The 27,133-nt window shown below is 46.9% G+C and overlaps 1 protein-coding gene across 5 annotated transcripts in view; it reads right to left on the bottom strand.

Annotated features, from left to right (window-relative positions):
- The window catches only part of LOC137427844 (transmembrane channel-like protein 5), a 169,982-nt gene that overhangs the window by 41,870 nt on the left and 100,979 nt on the right, over positions 1-27,133 (bottom strand). The window contains exons 1-4 of one of the 5 annotated variants that reach the window (XM_068117611.2): positions 10,891-11,155; positions 6,732-6,798; positions 1,628-1,714; positions 1,358-1,486 (exon numbers count right to left, since the gene is read on the bottom strand). In XM_068117611.2, coding sequence (XP_067973712.2) covers positions 1,358-1,486; positions 1,628-1,691 — 193 coding nt within the window. In that variant the 5' untranslated portion in view covers positions 1,692-1,714; positions 6,732-6,798; positions 10,891-11,155. Of the gene's footprint in view, positions 1-1,357; positions 1,487-1,627; positions 1,715-6,731; positions 6,799-10,890; positions 11,156-27,133 lie in introns of those variants that run through there. The other 4 variants (XM_078777723.1, XM_078777722.1, XM_068117610.2 and 1 more) reach the window with 4 other exon arrangements.

Genomic DNA, 27,133 nt, shown 5'->3' with positions numbered 1-27,133 from the left:
TGTTCTCAAGTATCACATTTCTACCTGACATGACCTCTGACCGTTGACTTCTTGACCCCAAAATTATAATCAGTTCATGTTTACATCATTATATATACCTACCGTATACCAAGTTTTAATTTAAATCCCTTCAGCTGTTCACAGGTTATCACATTTTTACTTGACAATCTCTGACCTTTGGCCTTTGACCTTTGGACTCCAAAATCGAATCATTTAATCTTTACATTATACATATCTGTACCAAGTTTGAATTAGATCCATTTCGCTGTTCTCAAGTTATGGACCTATTACAGACTTTAACCTTTGACCTCGTGACCCCAAAGTCGAATCAGTTAATCTTTACATCATTATACATACCTGTACGAAGTTTGAATTAGATCGCTTCAGCCGTTCTCAAGTTATAGACACATTACAGACTTTGACCTTTGACCTCTTGACCCCAAAATCTAATCTGTTCATCTTTACACCATTCTACATTTTAAAAAACCACCTTTAGAGGCCATTTAGAGGCCATTGTACCAAATTTGGTCAGAGTCCCATCACTGGTTCACAAGTTATCGCGATAACAGGATTTTTTTACCGAACATGACGTCTGACCTTTGGCATTTGACCTCGTGACCCCAAAATCTAATCAGTTCATCTTTACCTCAGTATACACACCTGCACCAAGTTTGTCTAAGACCCCTTCAGCCGTTCTCAAGTTATCGTGGGAACGAAAACCTACCACGGACGGACCGGACGGACAGCCGGACGGACAACCCGAAAACATAATGCCTCCGGCAACTTAGTCCACGGAGGCATAAAAATAGTACAAATAGTGTCGTTTGCATTAGAGAGATTTTGAAAAATATATTTTACTATTGGCTGAATTTACATCAGGCTAAGGATCCACTGCTTACACCTCGACACATTGCATTGTAGTGGTGAGATGTGCAATTGATCACGTGGTTCATCAAATCATTAAGGTTTTGGAGTGGGAGGGGAAGAGTCATTACCTCAGCCACCCATGGTGGACAGAGGTTATGTTTTCACCTCTGTCTGACTGTCTGAGCATGATGTCTCAAAAGGTTGTGGACAGATTTGGATTAAACTTGGCGGAGAGGTTGGGTGTGTGAAAAGGATGAATCGATTCGATTTTGGTTCAGGCCCAGATGTGGCCTATCAGTGGGATACAAAACCTAAGCTGCTCAGCCTGGCATAGGTATGTGCTCTACCGAGTGCCCTTTTCGTTTGTCACAGCAATCTTTCACCAAGGTGTGTCCCGGTCTCCTTTTAAATCACAAGAAACTCCCCCAGGTGATGCCGGTAGAGGCCCTGCAACCATCAGCAGAGTTGTTCTGTGACGTCCCATACTCACGAGGGGCTGCAGTGTCCTCCATTTTGTGCATCCTCATCTCCAAAGAGTTTGTGAGGCTGCTGGAGCGGCGTGAATGCCTCCTCCGCATCGAGCCGGCAAGACGCGTCGCAACCAAACCGGCTCTTCGCCCTGAGAACGAGGACGGACACAGAGAGGATGAAGATTGGGAACGATTGAATTTTTTTTTCCCCAAAACAATATCAATAATCGAACACAAGAATCAAGGAGATAAACGAGGACAGGAAGGAACTGCAAGAATGCCCGGCTTGCCTAAAGTGCGACTTGGCATGTTCTGCATGATGTCATCCATTCCTTCGTCCTCCGGATGAGACATGGCCTCGGGTACACCTCGAAGTGCTGTTTGTAAACGAAACACGTTGAGGGCACGAGACGTATCCCTCCCTCCCTCATCCCCAAATTATCCAAAAGTCATCAAAATTGTCATTGCATCCCAAACGAAAGCAAAAACGCAAAATCCTGAATTCCATTTTTCAAAAAGTTAACGCATTTTGATAATTTAAAGAGTTTCCCTTTGACAATTCAAACTAGAGCGAAGTCGATGGCACGCCATCGCAAATTCCCACGCTTCCCATCGATCTATTGTTGAAAGATGGAGATGGGTTCCACCAGGAATGATCCAATATCAGATTTTGAGTTCTATAAAAATCTTCTGTTTTGACCTCTGTGACCCTAAGTCCCCACCCCCTGAGGAACGCACGGGTGGTCAAATCCAAACAATCATATATTTCATGCATCCCCCAATGTTGATTGCACATACAAAGTTTCAGCAAAATACGTATAACTACAATGGCAATCTTTGACGTCGCCGCATCGACCGATATGCCTCCACCCACATAAATAAATCATAATACATAATTGTACCAAGTTCGATTTAAATCCTTTCAGTTGTTCTCAAGAATCACATTTTTAACTGACATGACCTCTGACCTTTGATGAGAAATCTAATCAGTTCATCATAATATGTACTTCCGCCAAGTTTGGTCAAAATCCCATCACTGGTTCAAAAGCGAATGCAGTAACCATTTTTACCTAACGGGACCTCTGACCTGTTGACCCCATGATGTAATCCATTTATCATTACATCATTATACATCCTTGTACCAAGTTTGACTTGGTTTCCTTCAACAACAACAACAACAACATGCATTTTAAGGCCATGTTCCCTGCTAGAGCGGGGGTTAGCCTTGCGGTCCCCATGACAATCTTCTCCATTTTGCCCTATTTTCTGCATCTCTCCTTGTTAACCCCCTTGCCCGCATTTCTTCTTCCACCATCTTTAGCCAAGTCTTTCTCGGTCTTCCCCGTCCTCTACTTCCTTCTACATTAACTTCCATCACTCTTCTCAACCAGTCACTTTCATCCTTCCTCAATACATGACCAAACCATCTCAACCTGTTCCTCTTCACAGCATCAATCGCAGGCAATATTCCCATCATCTTTCGCAATTCATCATTTGTCTTCCTCTCTCTCAACGATACTCCGCACATCCATTGAACCATTCGCATTTCCACCCTTTCCAGCCTTCGTTGCTGCTCTACGTTCATTACCCATGTCTCACTCCCATAAATCATAACACTTCTCACACATGCAGCATACACCTTTCCCTTCAGCTTCAGCGACACTCTCCTCCTCATCAGCACGCCACTCAGTTCCCGAAACTTCTTCCATGCACATCTCACTCGAGCAACCGTTGCCGAGTCTGATCCACCTTCTCCATTCAGCATGTCTCCGAGGTAGCAAAATGTTTTCACACCTTCCAGCTTCACGCCGTCTCCAAGATCCAACTCAACATTTCCTCCATCTGCAGCTCCCTCTGTGCACACCTTACATTTGAATGTAGCTGCCACACTGGTTAATGACCCTCTCAGACCACTACATTTTTGATGAACCCACTCAGCACACATTGTACATTGAATGGAGTTCACTCCGACACCCTTCCTACACACAGCACACGGCCACTTCCCAGTTCTTTCCACCTCACCACATGCTTTACCACTTGCCATCACCTTTGTCTTTCCGATATTCACCTTCAGCCAGTCTTAATTTATCACGGTGACAAAAAAACAATTACAGAAACCGACCTTTGACCTCTTGATGCAGAAATGTCATCAGTTCATCTTTGCATCATAATATATACTTACACCAAGTTTGGTCAAAATCTCATCACTGGTTCACAAGTTAGCTTCGTAACATAATCTTTACCTTACGGGGCCTCTGACCTTTGACCTCTTGACCCCAAAATCCAATCATTTCATCTTTACATCATTATACATACCTGTACCAAGTTTGACTTTGATCCCTTCAGCCGTTCTCAAGTTATCGCAGTAACGAAAACCTATCACGGACGGACAGCCTGAAAACATAATGCCTCCAGACGGAACCCTCTCCTCAGTGAAAGACACATGAAAGCCCACTAGGAGTTTGCAAAAAAAAACACATAAAAGACTGTCTGTGAGAAACAAGATTCTGTGGGCTTTCATGTGTCTTTCACTGAGGAGCTGGTTCCGTCTGGCCACTCTGCCAAAAACCCAGATCGGTGGAGTGTTGCAGTGATGGTTGTCCTTCTGGAAGTTTCTCCCATCTCCACACAGGATCTCTGGAGCTCAGCCAGAGTGACCATCGGGTTCTTGGTCACCTCTCTTACCAAGGCCCTTCTCCCCCGATTGCTCAGTTTGGCCGGGCGGCCAGCTCTAGGAAGAGTCCTGGTTGTTCCAAACTTCTTCCATTTAAGAATTATGGAGGCCACTGTGCTCTTGGGAACCTTCAATGCAACAGAGATTTTTTTTTGGAGGCTTCCCCAGATCTGTGCCTCGACACAATCCTGTCTCTGAGCTCTACAGGCAGTTCCTTCGACCTCATGGCTTGGCTTTTGCTCTGATATGCATCGTCAGCTGTGAGACCTTAGATAGACAGCTGTGTGCCTTTCCAAATCATGTCCAATCAATTTAATTTACCACAGGTGGACTCCAATCAAGGTGTAGAAACATCTCAAAGATGATCAAGAGAAATGGGAGGCACCTGATCTAAATTTCAAGTGTCATAGCAAAGGGTCTGAATACTTATGTCAATGTGATATTTCAGTTTTTTCTTTTTAATAAATTTGCAAAACTTTCTAAAATCCTGTTTTCTCTTTGTCATTATGGGGTATTGAGTGTAGATTGATGAGGGAAAAAATGAATTTAAACGATTTCAGCATAAGGCTGCAACATAACAAAATGTGAAAAAAGTGAAGGGGTCTGAATACTTTCTGAATGCACTGTATACACATAATAATCACAATCAAAACATAATCACATACATACATATTTATTCGTTTTATCTTGGTTCCGGGACCACAATGGGAATTATACTAGATTGCTGCATCTATTGCTAAAAGTTGAAGCATCCTTCCATGTGTTGTGTGTGGTGTTATATCCACGGCCGAGGCGAGCTTGTACCAAGAGGAAATGGTACGGATCCGACGCCTTTCATCTAAAAGCTGAAAATCATGTTTAAAAACGATTTCAACTACACATTTCGAGAAGGCAGGTTAAAAGTTCCCGGTGAACACAAACAAATCATAGAAAACACACGCACAGCGCATGCGTCGAAGGTCGCCTTTAGCATTCGTGCGTCATTTTGAAAGTCACGCATTAGTTTCGCAAGTTCCCAAAAGAACGGGAGAGGCTGTTGTAATCGGATGAATCTGCATCTAGATCTACTTTAATATAGATAAATTTCTTCTCAGATCTACTGTAAACTATATACCCCACAAAGAGGATATTAAATGCTCAGTCTTCTTATCCATAATAATGCATCAATGAATGATTAGTGCAGCCCAAGAGCCATGGGAGTAGATTGCAGGCCAAGGTTACCCAATCCCAAGGGTAACGGGACAAATAATTTCAACGCAGAGCCTCGCCAGCACATTCACCGAGTCAGTCCTGGTTGGGTGAAAGGGGGTTAAGGTGTGGAAAAAACAACAACAACAACAACACCACCACCACCCTCAAGAATGGGCTAGGCTATCTTGGACATCATCCACATTCAAGGTACAATAACCAATGTGTGGTTAAATTAGACAATTTTGGCAAACTGTACTTCAGGTGGCTCCGCCACGTTATAGTGACGTATATGCGCGTGCGGAGTCACACACTGACTGACACAGACCAATTGCCTCTCCCGTCTCTTTGGAAATGGATGATGCCAAAGAAGGTCCCATGGCACCACACACAACCAGTAACGTAGGGTTGCCTTTGCGATATTCCATACAAACCATGGTAAAAATCCGTGGCAAATGGTACGAGGACAAAAGCTGTGCTGTTTGAGTTAAAGGGCACAAATAATGCTTCCATTAATTATTAAAACTAGAACAGCACTCAGTAGAGAGCACCTGGAGCCTCCACCTGGTTTGCCATATCACTCAATAGTGAAGAATTACTTTAAAAATTCTACTAGCTGGAAACGGATCCGGATCTTCACCAAAATTGAATTGATTCTTCCTTGTCACAAACACACAACATGTTTAACAAGTTTCATCCAAATCCATCCATAACTTTTTGAGATATCCCACTATGTATAGTTTTTGGCCCGATCTCCCAATGGTGAAGAATCACTTAAAAATTAAATAATTCTCATATCCGAATCCATATTCAGATCTTCACCAAAATCGAATCGATTCTTCCTTGTAAGACACACAACATGTTTAACAAGTTTCATCCAAATCCATCCAGAACTTTTTGAAATAGCCTGCTATGTGTCGTTTTTGGCCCGATCTCCCAATGGTGAAGAATCACTTAAAAATTAAATAATTCTCATATCCGAATCCATCTGCAGATCTTCACCAAAATCGAATCGATTCCTCCTTGTCAGACACCCAACCGGTCCACCAAGTTTCGTCCAAATCCGTCCATAAATTTTTGAGATATCCTGCTATGTATAGTTTTTGGCCCCATCTCCCAATGGTGAAAAATCACTTTTAAAAATTCTAGTAGCCGGATCCGAATCCGGATTTTCACCAAAATCGAATCATTTCGTCGTCGTCACATACGCTACCATCTCTGCCAAATTTCGTCAGGATCCGTCCATAACTTTTAGATATTTTGTTCACAAACGGACAGACAGACAAGCTGACAAACAGACAGACAGGGGCGAAAACACAACCTCCATCCACCTTTGGTGGTGGAGGTAATAAACCAGGGGGTGGAAATGTCAGTCATTTGTTGTAAGCATTTCACGAATGAATGGTTTTTGCATAAACCTGTCTAAATTCCTTGGTTAGGCCCATTATTAACGAGCAAATTCCGCAAAGCAATGGCAGGACGCAGCGTATTGACCACAAAATACAAAAGGACGTGACATTGAATACCGTCACCTTTCTCAACCACCACCTGAGCATGACAAAGCGAGTTGGAATTGCAAAGCGAGTGACGTTCCCATTCCTGTGAACATACACCAACAACTTCGCATGAGTAAATGCACCAGAATGTGGATGATAAATTCCACACTCGTATGTCACACCATGACCCAAACCAAGTACCGCCCAAAGACGCCTCAATGCAAATCCTTCAAAGGAGGTTTGTAAAGCTCGGTGAGAATGTGTAAAGATGCTTTAGATCAGCGCCATGGGTTTGACTCAAGCCATTCGCTGCACGGTTTCATTCATTCATTCATTCATACATATTCGGTAATGGAAGCTGAAAAAAAAATAAAAAAAATCAGGGCACCAAGAGAGTCTTTATGGCTGGTACCCTGGCTAGACTAAGGCAGTTCCTGGGTGAATGGTCTTAGAACTCTGACCCGGCTATAAAAAGTAGAGCAAACAAAACTTGGCATCATGGAAATACCTGATCAGGTGACGGTAAATTTCACTATCAACTTGGACACTTTATTTACACTCTACTCGTGTTCGGTTTAACTTTTGCCCTCCGAATGCGTTATATGGTGTACACTAAAATTTGCATGCAATGAGGTAAAACACGTTCATGAAGCTAAACATTCTTGGAGTGGTTTGTCAACTCAAAATAATTCAGTACACATACCACCTGATCACAGACTTTCACACAAAATATAGCACACACTGCTCGGTGTACAACAGCTGTACATGTCAGGTTTTGAGAGCAGATTCGTGTCATCGCCCATCAACCCAATCCGTAATCCGTTCTCATCCAGATCAAAACACACGTGCACACCTCAGAATAGAAGAGGGTCACAACTGTGTCATAAACAAATGCGTAAAACAATTACTGAAGAATACCTACGGAGAACGAGCCTACTGAAATGGAGGTGGCTACTTCACGACCGAGGAGGAATCCGTTTAACCTTCTGAAAACCCACATCTTTTCTTTTTTTTCTTTTTTTTGTATACAAGATCAAGACTCATGTAAGAGCTAACATTAATCACAAAAAAAAACAAAAAAAAAACGTACACATAAAACATAAGATAAAGGGAGCGGGAGACAAGATGGAGAGAGAGAGGGAAGCACAACAAGCACAACATTTGAGAGCAGGGACATCGGGAGATCTGTGGAAGGGAGAGGGTTTGGGGGGAGGAGGCGTGGGAAGGGGGATGGTAAAGGGGGGTGGGACAGGAAAAAAAACACATGGACACTGCTCGGACTTCCAGGAAAGAGGTCCGCATTTCAAAAAAGTGGTTCTGGGGTGAATTAGCGGGGGTAGAAAAGATCAAGGTTTTGGATGGGGGAAGATAAGAGATGGTGGTGAACAGCTGTTTTAAAGACCTGGAGGGAGGAGTGGGATTGAAGGGAGTGGGGGAGTTTATTCCAGAGGCGGGAGTAAAGAGGAATGAAAGAGTGAGGGTGAGCAGAGAGTCTTGATTTTGGCACTTTAACCATAAGAGGGTTGCTCGCAGATCTTGTGCGACCTGAAGGAATATTGGGGGGGACAGAGTACAGAGAGAGCTGGGGGAGCAAGGCCGGAGTGGAGTCGGTAGAAGACAAAGACCACCTACCTGTCTGCGGTGAGTGAGTGAAAGGCCCTCGGAGATAGCTTCATCACGGGAGATTCCAATGATTCTGAACGCTTTGGTTTCAACAGCGTGAAGACGAGCTAGGTGTGAGGCAGGAGCACCAGCCCATATGGGAGAACAGTATTCCATTGAGCTGCGGATGAAAGCCTTGTATGTGGTGAGGAGCTCAGGTGTGCCAAGGAAGGACTTCGCACGACGGAGGATGCCCAGTCGGCGACTGGCTTTGGAGGCCAGCTTGGAAATGTGGTTTTCCCAGGAAAGATCATGGCAGATGGTGAGGCCCAAAAGCTTGAGCGACAGAACTTATTTGAGAGGATTGTTCAGAAAGTAGATGGGAGGGTTGTCCAGTCGGTCTTTTCGGAGAGACATTGTAAGAGTGTGGGACCTGTCAGGATTGAAAGACATGTTCCACTTGTTTGACCACTCTGATTTTGTCCAGGTCTGCAGAGAGTGAGGATGCTGCAGACTGCCGATCTGAGGGATGAGGTATCGGGCGGCAGAGAGTGGAGTCATCAGCAAAGAGATAGAGAGGATTTTCCAGAGAGTCGGAGAGATCATTGATGAAGACCAGAAAAAGCACAGGGCCCAGAACACTGCCTTGGGGAACTCCAGCCTGAACAGGAAGGGGAGATGAGATAAATCCATTCAGGGCCACACGTTGATTACGACCAGAGAGGAAGTCCGCAAGCCATGCGTGGAGATTTCCATGGATACTATAAGAGGCGAGTTTGGTGAGCAGAGCGGGGTGCCAGACCGTATTGAAGTCACGTGATATGTCAAGGGAGACAGCTGTGATTTCCTGTTTGGCATTGAGGACCTCCATCCATTGTTGAGACAGCAGAAGCAGCATATCCAGAGTAGAATGACCTGGTCTGAATCCAAATTGATGATCAGAGATCAAGCCAATGGAGAAGAGGAAGGATTTGATATCTAAAGCAATGATGGATTCCATGACCTTGCTGATTATTTGGAGCAGGCCGATTGGTCTGGGGTTGCAAGTATCTGTTATTGCACCTTTTTGTGTAAAGCGGCAATGTTGGCTGATTTCCAAGCTGATGGCAGATTACCTTGAGCAAAAGAGAGGGTGAAGATAACAGAGAGGGTGTGAAATCTGGAGTGCATCTGGAGATAACAACCAATAACACACACCAATGCAGACATTTTCCAAGATGGCGGTGAGGGGAGGCGTCACGCTTTTCCACCTCCCTCTCATCGGGGATCGATGGAACCAAAGACCGTGCCAAATAAAATCTTCAATGGGAGCAAAGACCATGACGAGGGAAGCAGCTGTGGTAGGAAAGAGGACTGTGCACATGGCGCCCAGTGTCAACGCTGTTCGACATGCATTTGCGTTGCGGCCTGGCTGTGAATCCTGGAGGGCTTTATCAAGTCCATCCCATTCAGGGTGGGACTGAGCCTCAGTGGGGTCGACGAACGTGCTGAACATAACTTTGGTGAGGCTGAGGCGTTTGGGACACGGCTTAGCTGTGCAGCTTAGTGTGCTTTGTCGACTCCCTCAGCTTGGAGCACTTTGTCCTTCCACCTAAACGACTCCCTTTTGGTGACTCCCTCCCATGGTGCAACTCACTTCCGTCTTGGACGGATGGGACCAAGCTACGGTGGGACTGCATGTAGAGAGCGGGGTTGTCCCCGGGTGGGATCAGGCGAATCCCGGTAGGTGGAGGGGGAAAACAGCACGAACTAGAACGGGCACTCGGTAGAGCGCATACCTTCGCCGCAGCTACTGTTCTGTACTTGGCATGGGAGTGTAGGGAACAGAACAAAAATACGATTTTGACCTTTTCGTGACCTTGACCTTGACCTTTGACCCGATTGCTCCCAAAATCTAATCAAATGTGTCCCGTATAATAACCAATCATCCCACCAAATTTCATGCAATTCGGTTGAATACTTTTTGAGTTATGCGAATAACATACACACACACACACAGACATACAAATAAATACACAGCGATCAAAACATAACCTTCCGCTTTTGCGAAGGTAATAAGGAGATTGCTTGTTCCTCGAGTCATTGTTCCTTGCTGGGGTGAAAATTAATGCATCAGGACTCCCGGGGAAGGCTCCGTTCAGTCTTAGTGAATCACAAGTGGAGATGCTGACCAGTGGCAGTGGCACTTGCAGATGTGTGCACGCACACACACACACACACACACACACACACACACACACACACACACACACACACACACACACACACACACACACACACACACACACACACACACACACACACACACTTTCGGAACTAGAACACCTAGTATATTGCCACGGGACAAAAACAATTCCTCACGAATTCTCAATCGGATAACAAAATAACACCTCAGCGACTATAGAACTACGTACGGTACAAAATAAATGGACAAGCAAGTCGCCTCACGTAAGTTCGACCGACACATTTATCGGTCTTATCAAACTCAAAGTGAAGTCTCGCAAAGTCGGTAAAACAAACTTGCATTCGGTTCACAAGAAACACAATAAATGAGATGAGATGAGAAAAGAAACACTTCGTAATCAAACATTACCTCACTCTTCAACTCCTAACACAACAGTCACAAAACCATCGCTCAAATCACTTCCCGGTATACTTAATTCTCCACCTTCCCTTCTTCTTCTCTTTTTTAAGGTTTAATGGCGCTTTCAGAGCCGCGAGGCTCTATATACGCCACGCACCCTAACATCCAAACAAAACCAAACCAGGAGGTTTACACTAGAAAAACTAGAGACTCACACTGCTAACCCCGTATCTTTGATTAACTTTAATACCTTCCCTTCTTCTTCTTCTTCTCTGCTTTTTTATTCTTCTTCCTCGTCTGCACTATTAAGATCTACTACAATCTATAAACGAACGCAATGACATGTCGTCAGGTAGTTTGAACTTCAAGAGTTACACAACCAAATTTAAATTGCAATTGAGTGGAAATACAAGAAGATGACGTTGAGGAATTGGAATTCAATTTTCTTAATTTTCAATGTTATCGCTCGATCACAGTTTGTCCATTAAATTCCTATTTATCGTTAAACGGGGGCTAACACAATGGAGGAATCTTCTTCTTCTGTTATAAAGAGCACAAGGCTGCAGGGCAGCATCATTTGGCTGAGTGCGCCTGCGCCGTTGATGCAATGGTGAATGTACTCTATGGAGTATAAATTATAGGTTAGGGCAGGAATCTGTTCAGGGTGCCGGCGATAACTTGCCTACGGCCACCAATTGAAATATGAAATTGTATATAAATTAAAGAAAATGTAGACACACACACACACACACAAAACACATACAAACACACACACAAACACACAAAGAAACAAACAAACACACACACACACACACACACAAACAAACACACATGCAAACACACACACACACACACACACACACACACAAACACACACACACAACCACACACAAGTTGGGTCACCCGATCAAGATGGGGCTATTTAGACTTTAGTAAACCATCAAGACGATTGATGTTTGAAGCTGTAGCAAAAATAACCCTGGAGTGCACCATGGAAACGTTGGGCCAAATGGCTTCGTTTCCCTGTTTGAGAGAGTTTCTCTCAATCTCATGTCGGTTTTTTTTCTTTCATTTTCGAAATAGAATAAGGATTTTAAAGGTTGACACTCTTCCACGTCACGACGTCGACCAATATGCCTCTGCCCACATTATTACATCATTATACATACTTGTACCAAGTTTGATTTAAATCCCTTCGGCTGTTCTCAAGTATGACATTTTTACCTGACATGACCTCTGATCTTTGACCTCTTTATGCTGCAATCTAATCAGTTCATCTGTGGATCATAATACATACTTATACCAAGTTTGGTCAAAATACCATCACTGGTTCACAAGTTAGCGCAATAACAGAATTTTTACCGAACGGGACTTCTCACGTTTGACCTTTGACATTTTGACCCCATAATCGAATCAGTTTATCTTTGCCTCATTATACACACCTGAACCAAGTTTGACTTGGATTGCTTCAGCCATTTACAAGTTAGCGCAATAACAGAATTTTTACCGAACGGGACTTCTCACGTTTGACCTTTGACATTTTGACCCCATAATCGAATCAGTTTATCTTTGCCTCATTATACACACCTGAACCAAGTTTGACTTGGATTGCTTCAGCCATTTACAAGTTAGCGCAATAACAGAATTTTTACCGAACGGGACTTCTCACGTTTGACCTTTGACATTTTGACCCCATAATCGAATCAGTTTATCTTTGCCTCATTATACACACCTGAACCAAGTTTGACTTGGATTGCTTCAGCCATTTACAAGTTATCACAGTAACGAAAACCTATCACGGACGGACGAATGAATGGACGGACTGCCGGACGGACAACTCAAAAACAAAATGTCTCCGGGGACTTTGTCAGCGGAGGAATAAAAATTCGGACATTTACTGCTGTTGATGCAGCGTCTTTTACACCACCTTAGATATCATGTTACATTAGTTATTCGTACCTGTTGTTTGTGTCCTTTATAACGTCCTTAAAAATAGGATTTCCTGTTTGGAATGATTTTCAATCTTGTTTCACTACCAGACAGGTAGAAAGACGAAATATGCGTGATCGGGATGAACTAAGAGCCAAAGTACAACTACACTACAGGTTCGTTTTGCGATTCATGTTCCGATTCGTGTTCAAAATATAACATTCAATTGAAATCAGGTTGTTCCACAATCACAAAATGACGTTTGTGGCCATTCATCCGGTTTTAAAGAGGACAGTTCGGTTTCGGCTACTTTGTCCTCGGTTCTCTATTGTTACGAAACCGGACACCTTTTTGTCCTCTATTTTCCTCTTGAGGCACCCATACTTTCAATCCACAATTTAACTTTTAATTGTTGGTCTTCATTGGTTAATATATTTGTCATTCAATGCATCAAATCGCTTGTTCTTGTCGCCTAACCAACACTTTCACGAAGTTTCATCCGAATCCGTCCACAACTTTTTGAGATATCATGCTATATATCGTTTTCTGCCCTATCTCTCAATGGTGAAGAATCGCTTTAGAAAATGCTCAGATCCAGATTCGGATCCGGATCTTCACCAAAATGTAATCATTTCGTCGTTGTCACACATGCAACAGGTCCACCAAATTTTGTCCAAATCCGTCCACAACTTTTTGAGATATCTTGTTCTCAAAAGGACTGACAGACAAACAGACAAACAAGAAAGACGTCATGCAGAGCACGATACTTGCAAAACCAACCCTCCCCCCCCCCCCCCCCCCGAGAAAAGAGTTGCCATGTGTACATCAAATTGCCCATTTCATTAAGATTAAAATTGACGATATTGTTACGGACACGGCTAAAGATGTTGCTTGACCGAGCGGAATGGCCGCCGTGTTCGTACAGTTTACCCGATTACCCCCAACTCACCCGATTCCACTCGAACGTTGGCCAAATCGCGCTACGCTAAATCAATGATGGAAAGGACACAACGACTGGGATAGATGAAACGACGCAAGGGGTACAGTTCTCAAGACCTCCGGAGGAGGATATAATTAGTGGTGGAGAAAAGGGGTAGATTACAAGGTAGAGTGAGGTAAAAGACACAGAAGAGATGGGCACTTAGTTACAGTCTTATCTTATCCCCGACAGACCACAGACAAACGGAACAAGACTGACTTACACAGGGATTGATGGCAGGGAAGGACAGGTCGGTTGATAGCACAAGGTGCACCTTGGCTCGGGGACAGGATCAAGCACGGTCCAAAAGATGCAGGGAGGCCTCACAGCGCTCGGAGGTGGCGTCCTTCTTTCTCCAAGCTCAGCGCGCATCTGACGTCACCTCCCTCTTCCTGCGCATGCTCAGCGGGGGAGTGACACGCCCTCGGCTGGTTGGCTCCGCCCCAGATGGGACCGGTCCGCCGCTTCTATTGGGTGCGGGGGTTACCGGGCTCCGCCCTTGACGAGGAGCTGACAGAGAGCCCCTATTTGGTAACCCCGTCGAGCACATGTTCGATGGCGGCTCGTTGGAAAGGCCTGGTGCCCTCCCAACACCCCCTACCAACCAAGCCAGAGTGAGGACGCACACTCCCCGCGCCGCCGCCGTTGTTGTTGTTGTTGTTGTTGTTGTTGTTGTTGCTGAACCGTGAGGAAGAGCTGCGGGGAGGTATTGGGAGGTCCTAAACTTCCTAACGGTGCCATACAATCACATTCTGGTGCAACGAAGGGTCAGAATTAATGGAAACGAATCCTTAACTGACATAGACTAAGAATAACTAGCAAGATGTCCTATAGTTGTCTACGTGAGATGCGGTGGACCTGGATGCGACATTTAATGGGGGAAATAGGGGGAGGTCAGGTCTACAGAGTGTTGTTTACAGAAAATGGGACTAGGGAATGGGGGATTGGGGATAGTTGGGAAGTATTGAGGAAATAGGGGAATATTTACAAGCGGATATGGATGGATGTAAATCCCATATCCGCAACATTGCACCCTTCTCTACCTCGGGGCGTCCCGACCCGATAAATTTTTACTTACTTTAGAGTGGCACTCAGATGTAGTTCCCTCTACTATTAACTCAACCCTGAGTGCGACAGTTTTACAGATGTTCACAAATGAGTAAATATGTCCGCCTGCGACGTTGCACCCTTCTCCTAACAGAAACACACCCACAGGATAACCGAATCGCGGAAAGCATCCTCAAACTAAACATACAGCCGGTAGGGAGCATCATTTATACAAGACTGATATTTACACTACGATCCAGGACCTGTTCTTTGAGGAACACATGCAGATGTTATGCATAGAGAGAGAGAGAGCACGCATGCCAGCATCGATACACCAACCCACGAGTGCCCTGTGGCCCTACGGCCTTTAATAATGTGCAGAGCACCCCGTCCAAGCACCAAAAGCACCACCCCATTATGCACAGTCAGCACCATCCGGTGCACCAATAAAGTGTTCATAGTCACCGGTGGTGTCGCAGCCGGCCGATGTTCTGCCGCTGGTCTTGCCTTCTTGGAGTGCACTTGGCCTTCTGGCTTCTTTAGAAATAAAGAAAGGCGCCAACCGCGTCCATTTCTGAATTGTGGCCGTCAGGGGGGCCAACTAAAAGTGGTTCACCTGTATGGCATAGGTGCCACGTTGACCCAGAGGTCCATCCACGGGTGGTGCTTGCCCGCAAAAGAACTGCGGTCCATTGTGGGCGGCCACAAAAATTGCGGTCCATATGGTGTATCGATCCAGGCAGCAAGCAGCGGAAGTACAGGCCCACAACTGCGGAGCCAGCACCTCTCTCTCCTCTCTCTCTGCCCCAAAGCCAGATCCTCGGAGGTGGGAGACAAAAGAAGACAAGTGAGTAAGGTGGTAAGGGCGCAAAAGTGCATGCAACATAAGGTAATGCACACTGGGGGCACATGGGAACCAGGTGAGACAGGTACGTTCCTACCGTACGCCCCCCCCCCCCCACCAGGTAACCTACATTGCCCCTCCCTTACCCCTTACTTTATCCACAAAACACAACACTACCCATAACCATCTACTTTACACATCAACAAACGTCCCTACTGTCTTCCCCGTTCCTCCCATAAACCAAATTCGTCTTCTCTCCCTCCTAACCAATCAAATTTGCCATTTCCAACTCTCATCAAAATTTGCCATCTCCAACTCAACATCAAAATTTGCCATCACCAATTCATCATCAGTCCCTCCTAAGGAGGGAGAGATGGAATCACCCCAATGTCTCATCCACGTCGTGATGCGTCTCACAAATCCACACAGCAATTCTCCTTTCCTGCAACACAGAACAAAGGAACACAGGTGTGGAGTCATCATCACCACCTCACGTAAGTGGCTGCGTATGGTGCGACAGGTTCATCAATCCTAACTATTTCCTAAATGACTTTAACAACTTTACATTACCCGGGGTCTTTCCCTGCCAAACCATTGGCCCACTTACACTATGGGTTCTAAAAACCAATTCCCATTGACCAAACTGTGGTGCTTCTCAATTTGGGGTCTCACTCCCCCGATTCATCACTCGGTGCCCCCGCACACTTTCGGTGGCTGGGTCGTGTGACGCTCCCAGCTGGTCCGCCCACCTGCACACCTCCACCACTGTTGTTGCCTACCGAGCTCACCTGCTCCTCACCCTAACCTAACTAACTGGGGAAGGCCCTCTCGCACTCTCACCCCCTCAGTGCCCTCTCTGGCACGGGCTGCCCGATCCACACCCGGGATCCTCAGGCACCCACTGACACTAACGGCTCCCAGAGCCCACCTGCGGCCTCACCTGGCCGACATCTAACAGTGGCGGAGTGCCCAACCATTCACACTCATACTAACAGGCCACATGACCAGCCAATTTCACCACACCAATGCACCCATCCACAATACCATTCTGCAACCGCACCACAAATGCCAATCTCCAACCACAATTTACCTATACCTTCTAACTATTCTTTAAACTACCCTCCCCGGGTACTCGTGAAAAGGGGTCCACTCTTCCCCCATCCACACCTTCGCACCATGCACACCACTCCGTACCACTTACTCCAACTCTCTCCACACCACTCATTCCAATACTCCATGTATTCCACACACCTGTACTTGCACACCTGTGCTCTCATACTTGGTACCGCCTGCACCCTTCTCTCCCCCAAGCGCATTCGCGCTGATCCACAACACTCACTACTCATACACTGCTCCACACACCGGTCCAGTTCTCACACAGCATCATCTCATCTAACTACTCCCCTCTGAAACTTGCGCTTCCCAGTCGTCCCTTTAAACTATTGCGCTCCCTCGTCATTATCATCCACTCTAATCTACCTGCGTCCCCTCTACAGGTATCCTTGTCACTAACTAAACCTTAACGTTACCTAATGTCATCTTCGCTAGATCCCTACACACAATATCCTAACCCACCCGGGCTAGTTTTCACTGCCATACACCCCATAATCTATCGCGCATTTGCCCCCAGTTTGTGAGGGATGACAGAGTTGCCATCCCACCACATCGGGCATCTCCCACTACCAATTTTGCACATCAAATTTCAACAAATCAAAAATTTGCCAATCACTACCCATCATCTGCCAATCATTACTGCCAATCCTTTGCCAATCATCAAATTTTGTTTTTTTTTCTAATTTTGGGTCCAAAACACTAACCTCATCATTACAGTCTACTTACTAATGCCTCTCGGTGCGCCAATTCACTTCTAAAGCTCGGCTTCGTACAGCCAAGCCATGAATGCGGGTTGTTTGGTGCCAGCGGCTGGATACGTCCCGCATTCGGTGCAGGGAAGGAGGTTTACCCGGGCCGAGGTCCCACGCACCATCTCGGCGCAGAGCCATCCAATTGCCCGATCTCGACCTGCCGGAATGCCTCAACAAAAAGTGGTCGCCATGACAACCCTTCCTATCGGGCTGCCCGCTCCGCCTAGTGGAGCCCGGACGCGGCCGTTCCAAGCGAGGCACAGCGTGGATCGCGTACGGCGGTCCTTTCGAACCCGCCGTGGCTCGGATCCCCGCTGGTTCTCGCGGCACGCAAAGCCCGGCACGCACCGAGGGCCCGATTCGGCTAAAAGTCGCTCTAACCGCTAACCCGGTTACCGTCGATGCCTCACCTGCATGCTCACACGCATACGCTACCCCTTTCTTGCTCATACATCCAGCCGTTTCCCTGCTCTTGGTCATTGCACCTTCTCTTACACACCCAGGTACACTCATTCCACTCACAGACTTGGTCACACACCTGACCACCGAACAACTTGGCACACATTCGTCGCTCGCACACCTCACCAACACACCTCTTCGCGCCCCCTCCTCGGTCACCTCCTCTGTGACAATCACAGGTGTGCTCTCACTCGCACACCCAACCACGTGCCTCACTACCAATTCCAGCGTGCATTCCCACACATGCTCTACCATTCCAGGTGTGCTTCCTTTCTCACCTGTCACAACCAACTCACGCTCCGTGTCACTCTTACTACTCTCACCTCCACTCTTGACAGCGCACTCACCCTTACTCTCGACAGCGCACTCTTTCCTCATGCACCCGTCCATTACACACCTTTCTCGCGCACACTCTCCCATTACACCCTCTGTAACACTCACCACAGGTGTACACTCTTCCTTACTTTTGACAGCGCACTCTTTCCCCATGCACCTGTCCGTCACACATCTTTCTCGCGCACACTCTCCCGTTACATCCTCTGTAACACTCACCACAGGCGTGCATTCTCCCTTTACATCCTCCGTAACACTCCTCACTACGCGCTTCCATGTGCTCCCTCGCACACGCGCTACGACCGACTCACTCTCGACAGCACCCTCACTCCTTGGCACGCACTTTTTCCTCACACACCCCAGAGTCAGACTTTCTCGCACACCTCCTTTTTCGCACACCAGACCTGTCGCACACTTCACCAACGGCCTCTCACGAACACCCGGGTCCATCTCGACCCCCAAGCTTATTAAATCACCTGGCGCATCATACGCACGACCATATTGGTCACCACTTACACCGGGTCCTCTTTCTCTTCGCTTCTCCTCCATCACCTGCGAATCCCTCATCCGGTTAATGAGCACATCATCACGATCCGAACACAGACATTGGACCAATTCTTTTACTTCCTCTTTGATCTCTTTCTTATCCCCTCTCCGTCGCTTCTTAATTTCGCTTACCCCTTCTTCCACTTCTTCTAATTTCTGCTTCACCTCTTTTATTTCCCGGTGCATCTCCTCAAGCTCGTCCTCTAAGGCCACCTTGACCGTTTCTATGTGCATCCTCACCTGCCGGTCCTTTGTCTCCATTACTTCTGTCACCTCGTCCAACCTCGTTGTCAGTCCCTCACGTACCATCTGACATTGCCTCTGTGTCGCTATCAAGTCATTTTTATGTCGTTTTGTGTCGCTCTTAACCCTCCTAGTACCGCAGTGTTCCTTTGAACCTGCTCCGTTAGTTATTTTTGTCCCTCCGTCAGCTGTTCCACTTCCAGCGTCAACTCCTCTATACCACCTTGCAATTTTACAGTCCCCTTTCTCACCTCCTTCTCCATGCGCTCCTTACAGTGCCTCACCTCCTCGCGCACTCCTCCGACCTCCTCACTCACACCTCTTCTGATCTCCTCTCCCATCACTTGCATCTCCTGCCCAGATGCCACCCTCGTTTCCCCTTTCCCCTAACCCAGCCAACATCACCGCTTTGCACAAAAAAGGTGCAAAAACAGATCCTAGCAACTACAGACCAATCAGCCTTCTCCCAATTATCAGCAAAGTCATGGAATCCATCATTGCTTCGGATATGAAATCTTTCCTCTTCTCCAATGGCTTGATCTCTGATCATCAATTTGGTTTCAGACCAGGTCACTCTACTCTGGACATGCTGCTTCTGCTGTCTCAACAATGGATGGAGGTCCTCAATGCCAAACAGGAAATTAGAGCTGTCTCCCTCGACATATCACGTGCCTTCGACACGGTCTGGCACCCCGCTCTGCTCACCAAACTCTCCTCCTTTGGTATCCATGGAAATCTCCACGCATGGCTGGCGGACTTCCTCTCTAGTCGTCGTCAACGTGTGGCCCTGAATGGGTTTCTCTCATCTCCTCTTCCTGTTCAGGCTGGAGTTCCCCAAGGCAGTGTTCTGGGCCCCGTGATTTTTCTGGTCTTCATCAATGATCTCTCTGACTCTCTCGAAAATCCTCTCTATCTCTTTGCTGATGACTCCACTCTCTGCCGCTCCATTCCTCTTCCCTCAGATCGGCAGTCTGCTGCCTCCTCACTCTCTGAAGACCTGGACAAAATCACAGACTGGTCAAACAAGTGGAACATGTCTTTCAATCCTGACAAATCTCACACTCTTACTATGTCTCTCCGAAAAGATCGACTGGACAACCCTCCCATCTACTTTCTCAACAATCCTCTCCAAGAAGTTCTGTCGCTCAAGATTTTGGGTCTCACTATCTGCCATGATCTTTCTTGGGAAAACCACATTTCCAAGCTGGCCTCCAAAGCCAGTCGCCGACTGGGCATCCTCCGTCGTGCGAAGTCCTTCCTCGGCACACCTGAGCTCCTCACCACATACAAGGCTTTCATCCGCAGCTCAATGGAATACTGTTCTCCCCTATGGGCCGGTGCTCCTGCCTCACACCTAGCTCGGCTTCACGCTGTTGAAACCAAAGCTTTCAGAATTATTGGAATCTCCCGCGATGAAGCTATCTCTGAGGGCCTTTCACTCACTCACTGCAGGCAGGTAGGTGGTCTTTCTGTCTTCTACCGACTCCTCTCCGGCCTTGCACCCCCAGCTCTCTCTGTGCTCTGTCCCCAAAATATTCCTACAGGTCGCACAAGATCTGCCAGCAACCCTCTGATGGTTAAACTGCCGAAATCTCGGCTCTCTGCTCACCTTCACTCTTTCATTCCTCTTTTCTCCCGCCTCTGGAACAAACTCCCTCACTCCCTTCAATCCCACTCCTCCCTCCAGGTCTTTAAAACAGCTGTTCACCACCATCTCTTATCTTCCCCCATCCAAAACCTTGATCTTTTCTACCCCCGCTAATTCACCCCAGATCCACCTTGTTTGAAATTCCAACTTCTTTCCTGGAAGTCCTGGCAGTGTCCATATGTTTTATACCTCTCCCACCGCCCCCTTCTCATGCCCCCCCCCCCCCAAAGCCCTCGCCCTCTCTCAGATCTCTCGATGTCTCCATGTCTCTCGGTCCCTGCTCTCAAATGTTGTGTTTGTGTCCTTCCCCCTCTCTCCCCATCTTGTCTACCGCTCCCGATGTTATATGTTTTATGTGTTGGTTTGTCTTTCTGTGTGATTAATGTTCGCTCTTTCACGAGGCTCAACCTTGAATACAAAAAAAAAAAAAAAAAAAAAAAAAAAAATCTGCTCCATTTCCTCCCTGTGAGCATCCAATTTAGTTTCTACCCCCATTCTGACCCCCTCTATCTGCTGCCCCATATTTTTAACTTCCCTTTCCGCTTGGTCCCTCATGTCCCTCAATTTGCCTTCCATACTGTTTTCTAACCCCTCTAACCCCTGTTTCATCCCTTCCATTTGATTCTCTTGAGCGGCCATTCTGTTTTCTACCCCCGTTAACCCCTCCTGTATTTCCCCTAATCTATTGTCTAATTTCCCAAATTTCTTGTCTAACCCCTCACCGGTACCCCTCGCTTCGTCCCTCATTACCCACAATTGCTCACCCTGAGCATCCATCCGGTTCCCCATTACCCCCATTTGGCCCCCTATCCTGTTTTCCATCCCTTTGAAATTATCGTCTGTTTTTACCATAATGGCCATCATCTGTTTCATAAACAGGTTCCAATTCATTGGCATCTCGGGTTCGGCTACCGCGACCATGGGCGCGGCTAAATTTGGTGCCGCAACAACCATGTGCGCGAGGACGCCATCTTGTGCGCCCGAAACCTCGTGCGCGAGGACGCCATTTTGCGAACCTGCCGCCCTCACTGCTTCGCTCTCCTCTTGTCCCTCAATTTGGTCCTGGATCGACCCTGCCTCACTCTCCTCTACCGGAACCCAGCCGTCTTGATCTGCCATAGCGCGACTTTCAAAATTCGGGTTTTCCTTTAAAAACAAAACAATTTCCAACTGCTTGTAATTTTGAGCGCGTTAAGTGCGCTTCGGGCCTCGTATCTCACTCCTCGACACAAATTGTTACGGACACGGCTAAAGATGTTGCTTGACTGAGCGGAATGGCCGCCGTGTTCGTACAGTTTACCCGATTACCCCCAACTCACCCGATTCCACTCGAACGTTGGCCAAATCGCGCTACGCTAAATCAATGATGGAAAGGACACAACGACTGGGATAGATGAAACGACGCAAGGGGTACAGTTCTCAAGACCTCCGGAGGAGGATATAATTAGTGGTGGAGAAAAGGGGTAGATTACAAGGTAGAGTGAGGTAAAAGACACAGAAGAGATGGGCACTTAGTTACAGTCTTATCTTATCCCCGACAGACCACAGACAAACGGAACAAGACTGACTTACACAGGGATTGATGGCAGGGAAGGACAGGTCGGTTGATAGCACAAGGTGCACCTTGGCTCGGGGACAGGATCAAGCACGGTCCAAAAGATGCAGGGAGGCCTCACAGCGCTCGGAGGTGGCGTCCTTCTTTCTCCAAGCTCAGCGCGCATCTGACGTCACCTCCCTCTTCCTGCGCATGCTCAGCGGGGGAGTGACACGCCCTCGGCTGGTTGGCTCCGCCCCAGATGGGACCGGTCCGCCGCTTCTATTGGGTGCGGGGGTTACCGGGCTCCGCCCTTGACGAGGAGCTGACAGAGAGCCCCTATTTGGTAACCCCGTCGAGCACATGTTCGATGGCGGCTCGTTGGAAAGGCCTGGTGCCCTCCCAACACCCCCTACCAACCAAGCCGGAGTGAGGACGCACACTCCCCGCGCCGCCGCCGTTGTTGTTGTTGTTGTTGTTGTTGTTGCTGAACCGTGAGGAAGAGCTGCGGGGAGGTATTGGGAGGTCCTAAACTTCCTAACGGTGCCATACAATCACATTCTGGTGCAACGAAGGGTCAGAATTAATGGAAACGAATCCTTAACTGACATAGACTAAGAATAACTAGCAAGATGTCCTATAGTTGTCTACGTGAGATGCGGTGGACCTGGATGCGACATTTAATGGGGGAAATAGGGGGAGGTCGGGTCTACAGAGTGTTGTTTACAGAAAATGGGACTAGGGAATGGGGGATTGGGGATAGTTGGGAAGTATTGAGGAAATAGGGGAATATTTACAAGCGGATATGGATGGATGTAAATCCCATATCCGCAACAATATTAATCAAAGCACAGGTCAATCAGGTGAAAATTGATTATTATTTCGATGAAAATTGATGATTTTAGAAGTTTGACCTTGAGTTGACCTTTGACTCCAAAAATAGTTGATTTCCCAATTCAGTAAGGGCGCCGCCCTCCCCCCACCCCCCCCCCCCCTCCCCCAGAATTTCCATGTTTTAAACGTTTCCCAGTGTGTACCCTGGTGAGAATAGGTACACCGTATCCCTGCGTGTCGTAAGAGACGACTAAGAGGGTTGGCGTCAGGAAGGGCATCCGGCCATAAAAACATTGCCTCAAAAAGAGAACCATGACAATTACAACTACATATGGGCAGGGTACAGCCCGAAGTGGAGATCGGTTTATGAGGTTTGGGACATGGAATGTAGGGACAATGACAGGGAGCTCAGGAGAAGTGGTGGAAGTATTGGTCAGAAGAAGAGTGGACATATGTTGTGTGCAAGAGACGAGATGGAAGGGAAGTGGTGTGAGAATGGTGAAGGGTTGGCAGGGACAGAAAAACAGGTTTGTGTGGCAAGGGTGCCCGGGGGGCATGAATGGTGTTGGTGTCCTGTTTTCTGAGGAGTTTGTAAACAGTGTGGTGAGTGTGACTGCAGTGAGTGATAGGTTGCTGATGGTGAAAATGATGATTGGAAAGCTCTTGGTGAACGTCATCTCGGGATATGCTCCGCAGGTTGGTCGGAGCGATGAAGAGAAGGACAAGTTATGGTGTGCGATAGAGAAGCTGATGGAAAACGTGAAAGATGAGGAAGTTGTTGTGGTAGGAGGAGACCTGAATGGACATGTGGGAAAGAGTATGGATGGTTTTGAGGGAGTTCCTGGGGGTTACGGATATGGTGTGAGAAATGGAGAAGGTGAAAGGATTTTGGAGTTTTCTGATGGAGCTGATTTGTTGATTTGTAAAACTCAGTTCCACAAAGAGGATAATAAGCTTGGTACATACACGTCAGGTGGGTCGACAACAACCGTTGACTACCTGAGGTTGCGTAGGCGAGATAGGGGGCACCTCCGGGACACAAAGGTGATCCCGGGGGAGGAGGCATTTGAGAGGTTTCACAGCACCACTTGGTTGTCTGCGACATAAGGGTGAAAGGTGCGAGGAGAGCTCGGCTGGTGAAGTACCAACCGAGAATGAAAGTGTGGAGGTTGAAAGAGGTGACAGTAAGGGAGGCATTAAAAGAGAGGCTGAGTAGGGTAGAGGATGATGTGGTTGAGCTTGAAAGTGGTTGGATGTCAATGAAAGCTAGTCTGTTGGGAGCCGTTGGTGAGGTATGTGGATGGACAAAAGAACCACCGAGGCACTCGGAAACATGGTGGTTGGATGATGAAGTTGGAAAGAGGATTGACGAGAAGAGGAAGAAGTTCAAGGAGTGGCAGAAGGCGAAGGGTATGGGAGCAGAAACAGCAGAGCATGAAAGTTATAACGCAGCCAAGAAGGCTGCAAAGAAAGCGGCAGCAAAGGCGCAGGAGGCATGTAGGAAAATGTTCGGAGAACGCTTGGATTCGGAAGAGGGTCAGAAAGCAGTATTCAGGATTGCAAAGCAGATAGCGAAAGAGAGGTGTGATGTGATGGGGGTGAGTTGCTTGAAGGATGAAGTGGGACAAATCGTTGTCGACCCAGATGGAATTAAAGGAAGATGGAAAAGATATATGGAAATGCTGTTGAATACAGAGAATGAATGGGATGGCAACATAGAGAGTAACCCAGTTTTAGGACCGGCAGAGAAGATAACTGAGAAGGAAGTTGAGGAAGCGATAAAAGCAATGAAGAGTAGAAAAGTGGGAGGGCCGACGGGAGTTGTGGGATATATGTTGAAGGCAGCAGGAAGTTGGGGTGTGAAGAGAATGACAAAGATCTGTAATCTGGTGGTGAAAGAAGGCCGTATTCCAGTGGATTGGGAACTGAGTACCCTCGTCCCTCTATTCAAGTGGAAAGGTGACCCTCTGGAGTGTGGCTCGTACCGAGCGATAAAGTTATTGGAGCATGGAATGAAGGTATTGGAAAGGGTGTTGGAGAGGAGGATAAGGAAGAAAGTGAAGATCGACGAAATGCAGTTTGGATTTATGCCAGGAAGAGGAACGACAGACGCGCTTTTCATTGTGAGGCAGTTGCAGGAGAAGTACATGGAGAAGAGGAAGAAGTTGTTTCTTGGGTTTGTTGATCTGGAGAAAGCATTCGATAGGGTTCCACACAAAGTATTGACATGGGCATTGAGGAAGTTAGGAGTGGAGGAATGGTTGATCAGAGTAGTGATGGCAATGTACAAAAGAGCGCGCACAGCTGTAAGGACGAAGGACGGGAACAGTGGTGAGTTTGAGGTGAAGGTGGGAGTGCATCAGGGGTCGGTACTAAGTCCGCTACTATTTGTAGCTGTGATGGAGGTGCTGGCTCAGAACGTAAAGGAGGGTTTACCGTGGGAGTTGTTGTATGCAGATGATCTGGTGTTGATTGCGGAAAGTATGGATGGACTGAATGAAAAGATGAACAAGTGGAAGGAATGTATGGAGACAAAAGGTCTGAACGTGAATATAGGAAAGACGAAGGTGATGGCAAGTGGTAAAGCATGTGGTGAGGTGGAAAGAACTGGGAAGTGGCCCTGTGCTGTGTGTAGGAAGGGTGTTGGAGTGAACTCCATTCAATGTACAATGTCCGCTGAGTGGGTTCATCAAAAATGTAGTGGTCTGAGAGGGTCATTAACCAGTGTGACAGCTACATTTAAATGTAAGGTGTGCACAGAGGGAGCTGCAGATGGAGGAAATGTTGAGTTGGATCTTGGAGACGGCGTGAAGCTGGAAGGTGTGAAAACATTTTGCTACCTCGGAGACCTGCTGAATGGAGAAGGTGGATCAGACTCGGCAACGGTTGCTAGAGTGAGATGTGCATGGAAGAAGTTTCGGGAACTGAGTGGCGTGCTGATGAGGAGGGGAGTGTCGTTGAAGCTGAAGGGAAAGGTGTATGCTGCATGTGTGAGAAGTGTTATGATTTATGGGAATGAGACATGGGTAATGAACGTAGAGCAGCAACGAAGGTTGGAAAGGTGGAAATGCGAATGGTTCGATGGATGTGTGGAGTATTGTTGAGAGAGAGGAAGACAAATGATGTATTGCGAAAGATGATGGGAATAGAGCCTGTGATTGATGCTTTGAAGAGGAACAGGTTGGATGGTTTGGTCATGTGTTGAGGAAGGATGAAAGTGACTGGTTGAGAAGAGTGATGGAAATGAATGTAGAAGGAAGTAGAGCACGGGGAAGACCGAGAAAGACTTGGCTAAACATGGTGGAAGAAGAAATGCGGGCAAGGGGGTTAACAAGGAGAGATGCAGAAAATAGGGCAAAATGGAGAAGATTGTCATGGGGACCGCAAGGCTAACCCCCGCTCTAGCAGGGAAAATGGCCTTTAAAATGCATGTTGTGTGTTGTTGTAGTAAGGGACTATGCAAATGCTGTTAAATTTTCATGTCAATCGGATGAAAATTGATGATTTTTCAGATGAAAATTGATGATTTTGGAAGTTTGACCTTGAGTTGACCTTTGACCTTTTGACCTCATAAAAAGTTGGTTTCCCAATTTAGTGACTCAATGTGAAAATGCTGTTCAATTTTCAAGTCAATCTGATGAAAAATGGCGATTTTAGAAATCTGACCTCCAGATGACCTTTGACCTCAAAATCAGTAGGCTTCTCAATTGTGACGACCTCTATGACTTGGTGGAGTTTCATGACGATCGGTTTCGAAGTGTGACCTGTAGGCCGGTAACAAACAACCAAACAGACAGGGGTAATCAATCTCTGAATAAAACGTGGACACACACACAGACAACTCGCGTTTATAATATACTAGGGCATGCCCGTACTATATATATATCTAAAATTATATCCCCCCCCCTCTATTTACATGAAATGGTTTGGTCCAAAGCGAAAGGCTTGCGAGTACGGTGACAATCCCCCCCCCCCCCCCCCTCTATTTACA

Source organism: Myxine glutinosa, chromosome 5 (genome assembly GCF_964187855.1).
Source record: "Myxine glutinosa chromosome 5, kmMyxGlut1.1, whole genome shotgun sequence".
Lineage (NCBI taxonomy): Eukaryota > Metazoa > Chordata > Myxini > Myxiniformes > Myxinidae > Myxine > Myxine glutinosa.
This window is presented reverse-complemented; position numbering and strand designations above follow the sequence as displayed.